General features: G+C 32.9%; 1 protein-coding gene across 1 annotated transcript; it reads right to left on the bottom strand.

Moving 5' to 3' along the window:
• Positions 1–378: 378 nt before the first annotated feature.
• LOC123290430 lies at positions 379–14,898 on the bottom strand. The gene is made up of 9 exons (XM_044870604.1): positions 13,962–14,898; positions 12,544–13,008; positions 7,847–12,345; positions 5,527–7,488; positions 4,505–5,099; positions 4,062–4,262; positions 3,655–4,000; positions 2,374–3,499; positions 379–1,337 (listed from the first exon to the last, which is right to left on the bottom strand). Exons 1-9 carry the CDS (start codon positions 14,218–14,220, stop codon positions 525–527), a joined length of 10,266 nt encoding a protein of 3,421 aa, XP_044726539.1. The 5' UTR covers positions 14,221–14,898; the 3' UTR covers positions 379–524.
• Between the last annotated feature and the right edge of the window lie 1,597 nt (positions 14,899–16,495).

Here is a 16,495-nt window from a genome sequence, read left to right as displayed (position 1 = left end):
CATTAATTTTGGGTCAAAATGGCCTAAGAAAATGATTTTCATTTAAATTGGAACAAAAAAAATTTTTTCTAGATTTCGATATTTTCCAAAGGGGTTCCCCTTAAAATCGATTTATCGTTTTCAGCCTAAAAATATGAAATACAAAATTAAAAGAATTCGAGGCTCAATATTTTGAAAGATATTGGCCTGACGTTTAATATAATACGATTGACCTAAGAAGATGATTGAGAAATAAGAAAAAATAGTACATTTGTCGATATGTTTTTTGGAACGTTATGTATTATTTGCCAGCATAAAGCGGTATTGTAAGGTTACATCATCTTAACAGGCAAACTTATTTGTCAGAAAAACCTGGATTGCAAAGAAAAACAAAAAAAATTATTGAATAAGCAAGTTTATTAATTCCATTTGTTTTCATGTTGTAATAACCTTATTAAAATGACAATCTTTTTTTTGCAAAAACCCAATTTACAAAATAAGCAAGACTTTTGACTTCATAACGGTCGTTTGTTTATGATCATAATTTAATTACATTTCTTGTTAAAGTACATTTCAATATTTTTTCGTTCCTCAGATGTTAAATCTTTAAGAACATCTTTCAAAGAGTCCATGACGATGGTTGGTATCTTGGATGGCGTACCACGGGCAACAGTCTCAAATAGACGACATTGTAGGTGTGGGAAATCAATTAAATCCAATAAATCCTCATTGATTGTCTCAAGCAATAATTGTTCAATATCTTCCACAATATTCATAGACATTTCTTGAGCTTTGTCCAATGAAATTTGATTACCATTACCAATATATTTTTCACCAGTTACTTTTCGTACACACATATCGATCAAGAACAGTGTACTATTAACGTCAGACATCGAGTAATCGGGAGTCGTAAATTGTGTACCAGTTTCAACCGGGACATCTTGTTCAATATGTGGTCGATTATTCCAGATTGGTGTCTCGGGTGCAGCAGATGTTAAGTTTAAGTATTCTAAACACGATTGTAACTTAGATACAATCCATGATTTATCCGCACGTTTCGATCTGGAATTGGATTGTTTCCATTCGTTTGTTGGCTCATAGAATAATCCTTGTTTTGTGTCTAACGAACCAACATCAATTTCTTCGGTCCAACGTAAATGATTTAATGAGGAGTGAGCATTCTTTGATATTGTTTCAGGGCACCAATTACATTTTGTAATTGGATGAGAACTTGTCGCGCATATACCCTCGTCGTAAATGAAATCAGTTGGACGATAATCAACTGGTAACATGGTTTCTTCATATGTTATTGTTTTGTTTTCAATGCCCTTTTCTGGTATCCAATTGGCGAGAATTTTCTGGAAATTAAATATTTTTTATTTAGTTGCAAATTTACAATATAATATAAATTATGGGTTCGCAAATTATGTTTGGACTGGGTTACCAACGAACTGGGAAATATTTTAATGTCATTTGATTAATATGGAAATTCTCGCAAGTTTGAGGAATTTACGAAAATTAAATTGCTAGAAGCGAAATATCCAAAAGTTACGAAAATTGAGAAAGGTTTCAAGTTAATGAAAGAAAAACAAACGTTTCTTACACAACCAGAGTTATTTCGCAAAACTCGTCTTAAAAGGTTAGGAGAAATGGAGCATTCGTGAATAGAGTTTCTTATTTTTAACGTGAAACCTTCTCAGATTAACCGAAGATCAGTAAGTAAGTAAGTTACCGAAGATCAAATTTAATGAGTAAAGGTGATTAAACCTGAATTTCGCTCTAGATTCATTTTTTTTTTTTTTTTTTTTTTGAGTAATTCTAAAACTGGGAATGGTTTAGAAACGCAGCTTCAAGAATAAATGTAATTCAGAGTTAAGAATCCAACAAAAAGGCATATTGCCTTTAAAAGCGCATAATATAAAGTGGTAGGGCGATGAATAATGGGAAGGCCTGCTGAGGACTCTTTGCAACGAGGATTATTATAGGTAAGTACCCATAATAAATCTTATATATTTAAAAGAACAATTCTTATATATATCTCTCGGAAATGGCTCCAACGACTTTCATGAAATTTAGTCAGAGGGTTTTCGGGGTGATCCAGCTGGGTTTCATTTTTAGAAAACGCCGTTTTATCCGTGTTTTCAGGAAAAACTGAAAATTTAACTGAAAAATATGACTCTTCCTGACATCTAGTGGCGAATAGTAATATTATTATGTTTTTTAATTGGGTGCAACTAACTTAAAGAATACAACTTAAAAACGCTATTAGCTTCTCTGAAAAGAACAGTCCCAGGGGAAATAACAGACCTTGGAACAAGGAAAGGAATGTTTCAGACATTTCCTTTCGATATCTAGATTAGCGCGAGCGTGTTATTTGATGAAATAAATACTTACTTCAATTCCTAGAAGTTTTGAAGAATGATTATCAATAATTTTACTCAAACGTTCATTTACAGATCCCATTTGAATACGTTGTTTTGTCAATTGTTCCAATTGACGTTTTTGTTGTTCATTTGCACGATTGCTTCGTACAGCGTCACGTAAACTTAAAATTTGGCTATTTATTTTGCGAGTTTGCTGTGTTAAGATTTTCTTTAAACCTTTGTTTAATGAATTCACAAATGGCTTATTCGAATTTATTTTTCGCTCAACTTTTTGTAATAAAGCATCAATTGAGTTATCTTTATCCACAAAACCAGTGACTTTAACATCATTCTTCAATTGTGGTGAAATCTCTTGGAAAATTCTTAGACATTCTTGTCGAATTGCATTTAATTTATCGTCAATTGTACTCAAAACATTGACATTAAATTCTTCGTCATCAACATCTAGTATTTGTAATGTAGTTCCAGTCGATCCTTTTTCCATAAATGTTACAATATGCGCTCCTGTATCTGAGTTACTAAACACTACCATTTGTATGTTACGTAAATTAGATTTACCACCCAAAGCGGAAATTAGTTTCGAAGCAAAAGATGAATCTAAATCAATAGCACCATAAAATTTATCGACTTTTACAAGACCATTATTCAAATTTTGGCCGTATTTAGCATTACTGAATAATTTGACAAGATTTGATACCAATTTTCTTGTTGGTAATTGTTTAAAGCCCGTAACCTTTTTAATATGAGAACCTGGGACAAAGAACAAAGCTGCTTGCCATTTTCTTCTTGCTACTTTTTCATCAGCAAGGAATTCTCGGACATGTTCAGAATATGCTCTGGATCCAGCCAAATTCCATAAGACTTCATCATTATCAATTGCATTGAATGTATCATAGGCTTTGGAGGCAGTGACTTCAAGTCCTGATAACACTTCTCCCGTGTATTGAAGTAATTTCTTTCCAACATCTTTATTCAAATATTCACCAATCTTTTTCGTTCCCGTGCGTAGGCTCTTTAAATGTGTTTTCAATGAAGTAAATCGTTTTCCAATTCTTCCTACACCTTTAGAGAACATCATTGCACCTTCATGTGCATGTACAGCATTTGTGAGCAACATAATATACATTTGTGGGTCTCTGGAAACAAAAATTATTCATTTAGGAAAGAAATGTAACAACTAACTGCGTAATTTGTTTAAATATTCTGAATATATTGAGATGTATATATTTGCTGTCCACGATACGTCATTTTTGGCTCTACTCATAAATAATTAAATCATTTGTTTACTTACTTGAAGTTCCATTTCATAGCCGATCCTTCGATGTAAACATTTAATCCAAAGTTTCCAACTGTGGTAGCGACAAAGGCAATTTTCTTAAAGTTACTCAAACCTTTGAAGAATGCAACTGGACTAGTAACACCAGAAACAGAGTACACAAAACCTGTACCTTGACCAAATCCAGTGAATATGGTATTAATTAACGTTGGATTAGTATAGTCCCATTCAAGTGGATTCCAACTTCCACTGTATTTAACACCTTCAGCGTATGCAAAACCAACACCTAAAGCAGCAACTGTAGTCCATGCTGCCCATAATGGCATATGTGCTGCTAAAATAGCAACTGATTGGAGAGCAACTGCAAAGAAAAATTATTTATTTTCATGTGTTCTTTTTAATCGAATAATTAAGGAACTTACAGAAAGGTATTGTTGCACCAACAATTCCACCTCCAATTATTCCCAGCCATGTTTCTTTTGATGTCCAATCCCACTCTAAGGGATTCCAATTTCCGTTGGCGGCTGCACCTCCAAGATAAGCACCAACAACCAAAAATACTAGTACTACTAGTAAAAATACAAATTCTCCATCGGGATCTACTAAAGAAACGGGTGAATTTCCTGGAAACAAACATAAAACAAAATCAGTTACTCGAACAGATACTTTAAATATCTTAAATATTCCCTGGGGAGCAGTACATACAAGAGTGTTACACCCAATTATTTCTTTGTATGTCCCAGAAAATAATAATGTATGATTCCGAATGTATGATCTTCCACGGAACTTTTTGGGACAGATCGAATTGAAAAGAAGATAACAAACAAAGTCACTTTTAAAATTTATAATATTAGTATAGATTTACCAGAAAATTTATATGGTGAGAAATATTGTCCCATTGGATCCATTTGTAAGAATCGACCAATTTCTGGATCATAATATCTAGCAATGAAATAATATAAACCAGTTTCTTCATCCCATTCTTGACCAGTATAACGATATGGAATATGTGCATTAGGATCTTTTCCATAAACTCGAATGGTACTTCCATATGGGTAATAGTCGTATGCCGCAACAATTTCACCATTCTTTTCAATCAAACGTGTTGAACCTTCATGATCGGTGAGAACATTGTAAAATTCACCGTTACGATAGAATCCAAGTAAAAGACCTTTTGGACCATAAACATATGCGGTCATTGTGATCATTGGTGATGAATTTTCGAAGTATACAACTTCACGTTGTACTAAACATTTTCCATTTTCATCTCGAATGTAATTGATTTCTTTGGTTAATTTACCGTTTGATCCAAATACACGTTTTGCAATACGATCTGTTCTTGAATCGTAATTGAATTTGATAACTCGTCCATCTTCCATTTCGATTTGGGATATTTTGCTGATCACTTTGTCGTATTCGATGTTCTTAATTTTTTTATGTTCTGCTTTTATTACATTACCCTGTGAAAAATACAAAATAACACTTAAAACGTAATGTAATCTCAATTAAATCGAATTCTAAATTCAATTTTGTAGTGTTTTGTACGGTTAATTCAAAGAATGATTTTTGAGGGCAGATCGGAGCCTCTATCGATCGCAGGACTCAGAGAAATTCAGAGTACCCAGTGGAAAAGAGGAGTCTGATCGTAATTCTTCAAAAATATCTACTCAACAGTGGTGGTCATTATTTTCACTCTCATTAGAGGAAGCACCCTGTTCTCTAGACAGCATTGAGAGCGCACGGCATCTAATTTGCTTGTTGAATGGTCTGTGGAGCGCTCACTCACAGTATAAACAGACATTCGAGGAACAATTCTCAAAATTAGCGACTAGTAACATATTTTTTCGGAGAATAATTACAATTAAATATAAATGTGAAAAATTTTACCTGTGAATCATGTTTCATTTCAGCAGCAAAATTTTTCGCTTCACTCATGTACACTGTTTTAACACGATTCGAATTTTCTTCATAATCTAATTGACGATAATTTGATCCAACATAGAAAATTTTATGATTGCCATGTTCATCGAGTAAACCAGATTCAGTATCAGCTTCATCTTGTAAGATTTCAGTTGTGAAATGTTGGTTTAATAATTTAATAGCTGCTTGGAAATTATTCGCATCAAATATTTGCCGTAATTTTGGATTTGTGGGATCTCTTAAATATTTGGATTGTATAACATTCCATACGGCATTAATTGTGTTAGTATTTTTTTTCTCATAATCGATAAACTTCTCAAAATCATTCAAAGATAATCGTTTTCCATCCAAATAGGATTGTAATAATAATTGTTCGATACTCTTTCCATGTCTTGTTACGAAAGTTTGATCGAGTCCACCTACTGCTCTACTAATATCTTGTTGAATATTTGGATTTGCTAATGTTTCCATACCTTTTTTCGCTTGGGCTGTGGATACTTCAATTTGTAGATTATCTTCCAGGATAAAATTGAAGCGTTTTAATTTCTCCCAAATTCCGCGTGCTTGATCTCTATATAATGATTCCAAAGTTTTCATTTGTAATGGTTTCACATTATTTTTCCCAACAAAGTATTTCGCTTTAGTTAATTCTTTTTGATTACCGAAATCATAACTATGTCCATAAGTTTTTGGGAATGTATTTTGATTAATAGCCTTGGAAATTTGGCTACGTTTTTCATAACATGTAGCAGGAATTTGAGAATCTGCTTCGTAGAAGATTTTCTCTTGATAGTTTTCACTGTTAATATGTCCTGTTTGTTTTAAGGCATTAAAACATTTTTTCGAATTTTCTGGACCGATGACTTTTCCAAATGATTGTTCATTTAATTTAAGTTCACTTTCATCGGCTGCCTTATGCCATTTGGCATTATATGTCGTTGAAGTCATTGTACCGTCTCCAAATCCAAAGTTTCCATATCCTGGTTGGGTGTATGTTAAATCTTCATCCAAAAATTTATCAGAAATTTGGGTGAAACTACCAAGTTCATTAAATTTGTAAGTACGTTCGAATTGTGTTGGTTTATTAGGCGAACGAATTTCTTTTGAAACACCACCTTCGGCGTTATATTCGAAATTACACAAATCTCCATCTGGTCCTGTTATACCCACAACTTGGTTTAGCTTGTTATAAAGCAGTTGGATTTTAAGGAGATTTCCATTATGCTCGTAAGGATAATTGACACGATCGACAAGATCACCAGCTTCGGTGTATTGTTTGGTCATTTCAATTGATTGTAAATCTTTGTTACTTTGTAATGGCAGATAAATTCGACGCGTTAAAACATGTTTACGCATATTTGTTACGAATTCTTCGGCAAATGGATAATCTTTAGTGAGTGTCACAACACGTTTAACATTCTCACGTAAAAATGGATCTTCTTCCAAATCATCATATTCGAATTTTTGATATTCCACAACATTTGGATTCACTTCTTTGGATAAATAAGTTTCAGTGAGTTTTTCTAAATAATCAACAGTTAACCTTTCTGGGTTATTAATATAACCAGTTGAGATTAAGCGATTGATTTCGTCATAATTGAAAAATGATACACTGGCAATACGATTATCGTCCTTATATTCGTAATTGACGAAGAATTTCAGTAAATCTTGTTTATTGTAAAGACTCAAGCGTTTTCCTGAATCGGGACCTTGATATATTTTTGGTTTTCCACTTTCTGTGTATGAGAAATGGAAAGCCAGATTCTTTTTTAATCTTTCTATTTCACTCGGTGGGAATGATTTTTCCAATGTAGTTCCGGCTAATTTATGGTAGGCTGGTGTTAATGTTGTTTCTAGTTGACCTTTTTCATTGTATTCATATGTGCTTAAAATTCCGTTTACGCGTGGCACGTAAAGGCATTGAGCAATCTGCAAAAATAAGAAGACTTGATTTTTTTGGAAACGTTTTAGTTAAATTTATGTGCAAATGTAGTGGGCTGTGACTGTGATACACGAGTTTTGGATCTGATTTCAAGCAATATCTCGAAAACCATGTATTAAAACGTGAAATAATAACGTAACACTTTTTCTTGTGTATAAAAGAGTAAAGAGACGAACCTACTTTGAGGACCTGAAAAACTCTCCTCGAAAGATCTCTAAGAGCAACGTACTTATAGTAGTTACGACGTATCTTAGTTAAAATCGGTCAAAGCCAAAACAATTTTACTGTTCTTGGACAACTTCCAACTTCAAATGCCTTTCTCACTACAAAGAAAAAAAAACTCACCTTTTGCCGTTTGTTGTTATAGACATTCAAATCTCTTATTTCACCGCCTTTCATTTCCACTTGATACGAATATCCCTTAATAATTGGATACTTAGCCGAAATATATGCAGGGATTTCTTGTTCATCATAACGATAGAACATTCTTCCCGTACCTTTTTCCTCCGTAAACTCTGAATTTGGTATATCCATAATTCGAATTTGATCCAATGAATCCGCTTGATAGATAATTCGTCGATGTTTAACACGATCAGGTGTAATATTTCGATTATAACCCAATAGCGGTTGATTTGGATTCATTTGAATTGTTTCTGGCAATGTTTCCTTAATTTTACGTCCAATTTCATCTATCTCATACGATCGTACTATTGCTTTGTCGTGTCCTATTAATTGAACTTTTTGCAATTCATCGTCTAGTGGTGTCGTATATGTGATACTAACCAGAGGGTCTTCTAGAATAACAACTTTACTCACGGAAGTAAATCCAGTTAATTCCAAGGTAATTCCTTCAGCTCGAACTTGCTTGTTATCAAAATATAAGAGTCCATCAACAAAAACAAATACACGATCTTTTTCGAGAATATAAATTAATTCTCCTCGTGTTTGCATTGGTAAACGTTCGCGACCAAATGTTATATATCTATGTTCCAAAACGAGGTCGTTATTAATGACTAATTTTGAGTTTTGGACAGGATCTAAATTATAATCGAATCGGATACATATCGAATCCTTTTTAAAATCGCTACGTAATTGAATTTTATCAGACGAATCTTCAGCATGATGGATAATATTTGTAAATAAAATCCATGCCTCAGGATTTTCCAATTCCCAACGATTTTTGTATGCGTAATCACTGAATGTTTCATAAATTCCCCGTTTACCGGTCACGGTAACGTCAGTAGTTTCAAGGAATCGATTTCCATTCAATAATTGTGTTGTTAATTTCGTGAAGGCATTAATTTCCGTCACTTGATTGTATTCATTGACAACAGCTAAGTCGTTATTGTATGCATCGTATAAGAATTTTTTGATCAAACCAGTGGTTGTAATTTGGGCAGTTAAGGTCCATAATTTTGGACTATAAACATTCACTATTGACTTCAAATTAATTGGGGCAAATAGAATATGATCAACATCAACTGTTTCGTCTTTTGATGGAGATATGCTTAGTTCGATACGGAGTTCGTTGTTCGAAACTGGTGTTCGAGCACTACTTTTTTCGTTAGTTATAACAATATTTGGACGTAAGTTTTTCGATTGACTATCGAATTCCTTTAAGTATGTCATATCTATCATAACTTCGAGTAAGAACCAATCTTCTAAACGAGATTTTACTTTACTTAAAACCGTACATACATAGTTTTGACCAGAATAGATGTTTGCCTTGAAATTTGGTGATAGTGTACCCAATTTAAATCCAACATTTGGTTTTCGAATCCATGAAGATGCTTTATAAACATTTTCTTGATTCTTTGGTGTATAAACACTAGTAAATTTCTTTCCGGTTCCTAATTGAAGGAACATAATACCCGTCAACGGGAATTGATATGGTTGTACATCGTTCTCATCGAAAAGATGCTTCGCTGGTTGTTTGGTTTCATAACTTTCAAAACCATAGTAATCAACTTCATCGTCGCTTTGATAGTATGGGAAAAATTGTACAATTTCCGCTTCTTTCTCCTTATCGAACAATGTAGTGTCCCGAATGTTTTTATTGAATTCTTCATTGTTCCCTTGATTTTGTTGTGACGCTTCTTCACGTTTTACAATTTGACCTCTTGCATCACGAATATTTGTGTATGATAAAGTTCTATTTTCGAAGTTGGTAATTTGCTCAATGTATCCAAATTTCGGTGGATAATTACCAGGTTTAATAAACACTTTCGGGAAGTAAACATTTGATCCAGATATTTGTTCATCGAAATATTCGAACGCAGTTTTACGTTCAATGCCGTTATTCATACGCAAGGTATGTAATGAAACAACTTCGGTATCGATATCCTGTTCGATTTCTCGGAAGATAATTGATCGTCCAGAATTTTGCCCGTTTCCTGCTTCACCATAGGTGATTATTAATTTGGAATTACAAAATGGGCTTAATTTTTCATTGGGTAATGATTCAGCTTCACTTGAAATGCCTCCCCTTGTATTAAAACGTTGGAATTTTAATCCATAACGATCTGTTTTATAGGCAATATAATTTGGCAAACTTGTCACGATCATACCCAAGTTATTGACATCTAAAAACCTGTCACCACGCCGACCTTCGTTATCGATTTCCCGTAAAATAATTCTACCATCAGCTTGTTGTTGTTCCAATTTAAACTTATCGGTTAGTTTTTGTATAACCGGATATTTAACTGTTTCAGCAACATCAGTTAATTCTTCCCATTTAGAGCCGTTAAATTCAATAACCGTTGAATTTTGTGTATATTTACCCGATTCAATTGTTGCCAAATATTCTCGAATATTTAATAAAAATCCACGATCCATTTGTTCCTGGACTTGTTTTAGTACATCATAATCATCTTGGGATTTTTCTTTTTTTTCTGGCATGTCAACATCAATTTTAAATTGTTCGGTTTTATTATCAAATTTATAAGTATATTCTAAAGTGTTCTGACGTATCGAAAAACTTTCAATATGATCTTTTAATTGATTAAATTCTTCACGTCTTCTGAATCGATGATCTGATCCAAGGACAGCAACTCTGGCATTTGTGTATAAATCAGATTTATCATCGAGCATTAATCGATAACTAATAATAATATTATCGTTCATTTGGAGTGCGGTTTCTTTGTACAACATCATTAAAAACTTCTTGCGATCGCAGTTTACATCAAATTTCAGGAATGTATCTAATGTACGTCGATATTGTTTTCCCATATCGGCAACAGGGCGATGTTCCCAATGTCCAAATTGATCCCGATAACTTAAAATAATATAAGGATCTGCGTAATGTACGAACATTTCTGCCGTAGATGCCAATAATAATTCCTCCTTAATTTCAGAGGGATATAATTTTCCTTGGATTGTGAAACCTCCTTTTTCCATTTCAGCTGGAGATAACATACGTTTCGTATCTAAATTCTTCGAATCGATTAGTTCAGTTTTATCAAGTTTACCCTTTTTATATTCGAGTAATACTAGTTTATGTTGTGGGGGATCTGGTTTACGTCCCGAAGGCGGCAAAACAACCCGTTGATAGCATCCTTTATCGGTAGAGGGTAGAATTACATCGGTGTACACGACAAAATCACGACCTCCACGAACAAGTGCACGTTCGCCTAGGATATAACTTGAAGGATTTGGATTCCATGTTTTATTATCTTCATTTTTAAGGAATACCCATAATTCACGTTTCTTATTCTTCCTCGAAATTAATAGAATATAGAATAAGTTATCAGTAACGGAGACACGATATTCGCTAATATTATTCATTCCAAACGGTCTGACTTGGAATAATTCTTTTTTGGCATCGGGGGACATTACTTTAAGAACAATTTTACGATCATCCGCTTCGTTCGAACTGGTTTTTAGATATGTTAAAAGCATGTAATCGGAGTGATGATAGACATTATCTTCTAAACCAATTTCTTCAGTTCGAACTTTATTTGCCGGATTCAGTGTTTGACGTTTAATCATTGATTCAACGGTCATTGTTGCTTTCATGTTATTTGGTGAATCAATTTCTGTTAAAAATCCATTCGAGTTATATTTAAATGTTAAAATTGGATATTGTTCATCTTTTTGGCTAATTTTCGATAAATATCGTTGTTTACCGCGAACATCGTAGTCAAATAGAATTGTTTGCGTGAACTCATCAGTGAATAGATTATATCCGGTTAAATATTTGGTAATGCTTGTAAAAGTTTCCAAATTACCATCATTAATTTGTATTTTCTCAATTTCTTCAGCTGTTTTATTTGCGTACTGAAATTCAACTTTCCACTCTGGTTCGTCACCTTCTTCTGCGTCTTCGGGTAAAGGTGCCGCTATAGATGTTAAATACATTCCTTGCGTAAATGTATTTTCGGTTTCGGGATCAGCAATTTCTTCATAACGATCATAGGTATAAATTGCAACACTTTTATCATTACTATCAAAAATTTCAACCAAATTCCAAACTTTGGGTACTCGAATTTGATCATAACTTGAACGTCCACGTTTACGCCAATTTTCCCATTTGACATCGTAACCAGTACCCGTTTCTGTACCATAAATGTATTTATTTCCATTAATTTTAACAGTCCATTTTTTTGGTACAACGTCGTAAACAATATTTGAGGTGATTTCATCTGAATTTTTATCGATTAAATCTGTTCCAACTAGTGTAAAATGCATTTTTGTTTGAGTTTCATTTTTAGAATCCATCCATGATTCTGATTTGACGTGGTAAAGCTCTAAGACGTTATCAGTGGTTGCTAAATAGTATCGATGATCTTCTGGAAACACACTGCCTTGATCATTTAAAACAATCTGTTGTTCGGGTACACTCCAACCTGTAATATAAGATCAAATCAATTTTGATATTTATTAAGTGCATTTTGTAGCTAAATCGGTTTGCAGTATCGGTGTTTGGGTAGGGCTCGGTTGGCCACCCAGGGCGCCACATGTAAGAAAAGTAAAAAATGATAAAAGGCAAATTTTTATGAGATGAGGTCCCAAATTTTGGAAGAACTCTTTTAATCGTTACAAACCTTTTCCCAAAATTGTTGATGTGTCGCTAGTTCCATCATATGACAATGTATACCAACTAAAGTATTTTAAAATGGAATTCATCAATGGAATCGAAAATTTGGAATTGCCACTAACAGCTTCCACATTATTCTTCAGGAAACTATAATCAATCATATCTCGTAATGGTAATTCTTGTGTTAAAGGTAACATTAAGTCGTGTGATGGTATTGGATATTCTTTATTTGGTGTTTTTTTATCGTTGCTCTCCAACTCCATTGGTGGAACAGTGGACGGTGGTGATGCTTCTAATGTCCAATTATCGATTCCACCAGCCGCATTTTGTGTTAGTAAACGGATTTTATCAGTTTTGATGACGTCCAAAACACGTGCATGTCGATCGCCTGCTGATAGATTATTTGTGTCCAATAAAGTGTTCCAAACATTTTCAATGGGATCGTACGATAATATTTCCATTCCTTGTGGACCTGTTAACAAAAATGGTTATATTGTCATTGAATCAAGTAAACATGAGTCTATTTGAGAGCCGGAATCACCGGACCACACAAAACTATGTATTCTTAACGAAACTCTAAGACGAAAAGTTCAGGCATTTTTCGATCTGACTCGTTGTTAATGAATAAGGCATTCTTAATTTTAAGAATTACAGAACCAATATTAGCAAAACTTAAATTTTTATAATGAGCAAAGTTATAGGAAATAATGTTTACTATAATCTATAACCAGGCCATTTTTCATTAAGTTTGACTGAGAAATTTACATTACTTAAAAATTTTAACTCGTTAACGGTACTTTAAACCCAAAAAGGCTTCGAAAAACTTTTTGTATCGGTTTTTTAAATTCAGAATTTGTTTATCTATTGAGTAGGTATTATAAGAAAGTTGGGTAACTCAGAAAGTCCCAGTTCATTCAAAATGAAAAAAAACTCTTTTAGAAAATTTACGGCCTCTCACTGTTTCCAATAGACGGGTTTTACTGTAGAAGAATACAAAGAGTTTACAAATCGAATCTTAAATTTGGGAAAAATTAGCATTGTTTAAGTTTCGCTGTTTCGATCTCATATATTGAGGAATACTGAATATTGGGTATTTCATACAATCAATCCGTAATAATCTTAAGACGAGAACCATTTTGTAGGGGACAAAGAGGCAAAAAAAAGGTTGTACTATGAAAAATATGTTAACACTATAATATTTAACCTTGGTGAAGGTTTCCGAGGTCATTCGGACAAAATATAAAGGAGTGCATTTTTCAAAACTTTTCATTTGAAATCCGAGTATAGATATTTAAAAAAAAAAATCTCGCAGCGTGTTTTGTCCCAAACCCAAAATCTCTTGGATCTAAATTAAACAGATTGATTTTATTAATTTTTACTATTATTTTAGCTATTTTTTAAAATGCGCTAAAATAAAAAATGTACCTGTGAAGATTAAATCATCTTTCCCATCTCCAGTCGTATCAAATGTTTTCATAGTTCTCAAATAAGTCGGATCATTCCAACCTTTCTCATTCGAAAACATTGGATTATGGTTAATCAATTTATATCCATTGCCAACATACTCATACAAATACAATCCGTTTTTGTTACGTAATATAACGTCGCGAAAACTATTTCTACGACCGGTAACATTAGCAAATAAAATCAATTCGTTTTCGCCCCTATCTTCAAATGGTCCCATAATACCATTTAACGTGAATAACAAATCAATTTCAGAATCGCCATCGACTCGATATAATTTCAAACCATTATTATCACGTACAACGAAAGTTTCGGGTTCATTAGCGCCCGATTTTACGATACCAACACTGATATCTTTATTAATTCCTCGTGCTTGAATATCTGCGTAAATCGATGGATTATTTTCATTTCCTTCTAATGCATAAATTGGATAGTTATTTGGATCTGCTAATTCGGATCCATCAATCTCGAAAATTTTGATCCCATTTCTACCATCTTGAAATAGTATTCCAAGGATTCCATTTTGAGAGAATGTACCGTACAAAAAGTTTCGTTCTTCTTGAGGTGAATGAATTGATCGAAAATCATTTTTGTCTGTTTTCGAATAATCTGCATGTAATTGTAAACCATTTGGACCGATTTTGAATGTTTTAACAGCATTAAAATTGTTTACAAAAACATAATTGTTGACGATCGAAACACGATCGTTTTTTAATTGATTGATGGAATCAATTTGTAAATCTGCATCCCATTTTTTCGCGATATGACCATTCGGCTGAATATCAATCGCTGTTAATATATTATCATCTAATATATAAACCTCATTCGGGTTTGATTTACTTCGAATTGTTTCTAATAAATTTAATCCATTGGAATTATAATTTAAAACATTTTTCTTGTTAGAAAGTGAATGAATTTTTACATTTGCCATGTTTTCAAATTGAATCAATTATCACTTTTATTTTAATTGTTTTAGTTCATTTTTTTTTGTTTCTATGAATTAAGTAGGTTAATTCTTAGAAGTAGATTTATGTTACAAAAAATTTTTAAGTTGAGCACTGAGCAACACACCACCAAAATACTAAATTTTCAAGGATAGGGTTACATGTTTTTAATATTCTGCTTATAATTTTTGTAAAAAAAATTGTTTTTTCTTGATAAAAAAATAGATTGAAAATGAGGTCAATTTTAAATTTAGTGAGTGCTATAAAATGATTCGAAAGTTTCTAAATAATATTAACCACACACGAAAATAAAGAGTAAAGTCCTTTGTCTGGTAAGACTAAACTAGTGGCAAAAAATACTTGCCTTGCTTGATGAAAAGCAATTGCATCTCAACTTGCTTTCAACAGTTGCACAAAAATTGCGAGTGATTTGTGGTTAACTCATAAATTATTCATTTTGCCACTTTCTTAGATTGCATCGCAGTGGTAAACCGCGTGGATTCATAATAGTACATATATTAGGATCTTAGGCCAGAAAGTTGCATCCATTATTCTGGCCGTGAGTTTTATACTATTTTTTAATCTCCCAGCCTAAAGTACGACATTTCCTAGCTCAAAAAAGGAGACTTGTTCAATGCTTTGTCCAAATTGTTGGATGCTTTGGCGTATTTTTGGAGTTAAGGCTCAAGAATCGATTTTCATATAGGGCGCCCGGTAAAAAAATATGAGGAGTAAAATCCAGTTATGTAGTTACCGGTTGATTTTGAGCATATGATTATTGAGTTTCATAGGCAGGTCAGTAAGTATTCTCAAATGATTTATCCCCAATTGCAAATCTTCTGAAGACTTTTTCCATGAAAAGCGTTTAGAAGAGTTTTTGCATGGTCCTGGCCATGAATGTTTGCTCATTAGCGGTACATCCGTGTACCATCCATTCTTTTATTGTGCTTTATGATGCCCTATGATTGGTTCTGGACCGTTTAGTGGAGTAATAATTTTGGCTAATTTGTCATCCTTTTCGTTCCCATCGATTGCTGAGTATCTGGGCTTCCAGCCAATAATAACTTTGTTATTTATAGACTCAGATTTGTTTAGTGATTCGGTGTAGTTTTGAAGTTTATTTCGGAAGAGTAGAGAGCTATTCTGAACAATTCTTCAATTAATTTTTTATAATCATACTATATTGTCTTAAAATTTATTTTATATAATCTGGTCCAAAAAAATTTGACTTTCGTAATATTTTGATGTTCTCAAAAGGTTATCAAATTGCATACTCTCTCTTTTAATTAGATTAACATAATTATTTTAAGTACATTTCCAAATGTTTTTAATTTAAATGTTTTGAATTGTAAAGAAATTGTTCTGAATGCGTTGTAAGGTAATCATCGAAAACAATTTAATGGCTTTAAGCTGGAAAATTCTTAAAAGATTCAATGGCTCTGAAATTTTCAAATAAATAAATCAACTCATTTACTTTATAAAATAAATTTATTAATTTTTAATTAAAAATACAAATATTATTTATTTTATTTTTATTTTATTTACAGAAAA

The sequence above is a fragment of the Chrysoperla carnea genome, chromosome 1 (genome assembly GCF_905475395.1).
Source record: "Chrysoperla carnea chromosome 1, inChrCarn1.1, whole genome shotgun sequence".
NCBI lineage: Eukaryota > Metazoa > Arthropoda > Insecta > Neuroptera > Chrysopidae > Chrysoperla > Chrysoperla carnea.
This window is presented reverse-complemented; position numbering and strand designations above follow the sequence as displayed.

Coding starts and splice junctions, on each gene's coding strand:
- LOC123290430 (XM_044870604.1), bottom strand. CDS start 14,220: ATGGGACCATTTGAAGATAGGGGCGAAAACGAATTGATTTTATTTGCT. Junction 13,009..13,961: donor AGATGATTTAATCTTCACAG/GTACATTTTTTA, acceptor TTTTGTTAACAG/GTCCACAAGGAATGGAAATA. Junction 5,100..5,526: donor AAATGAAACATGATTCACAG/GTAAAATTTTTC, acceptor TATTTTTCACAG/GGTAATGTAATAAAAGCAGA.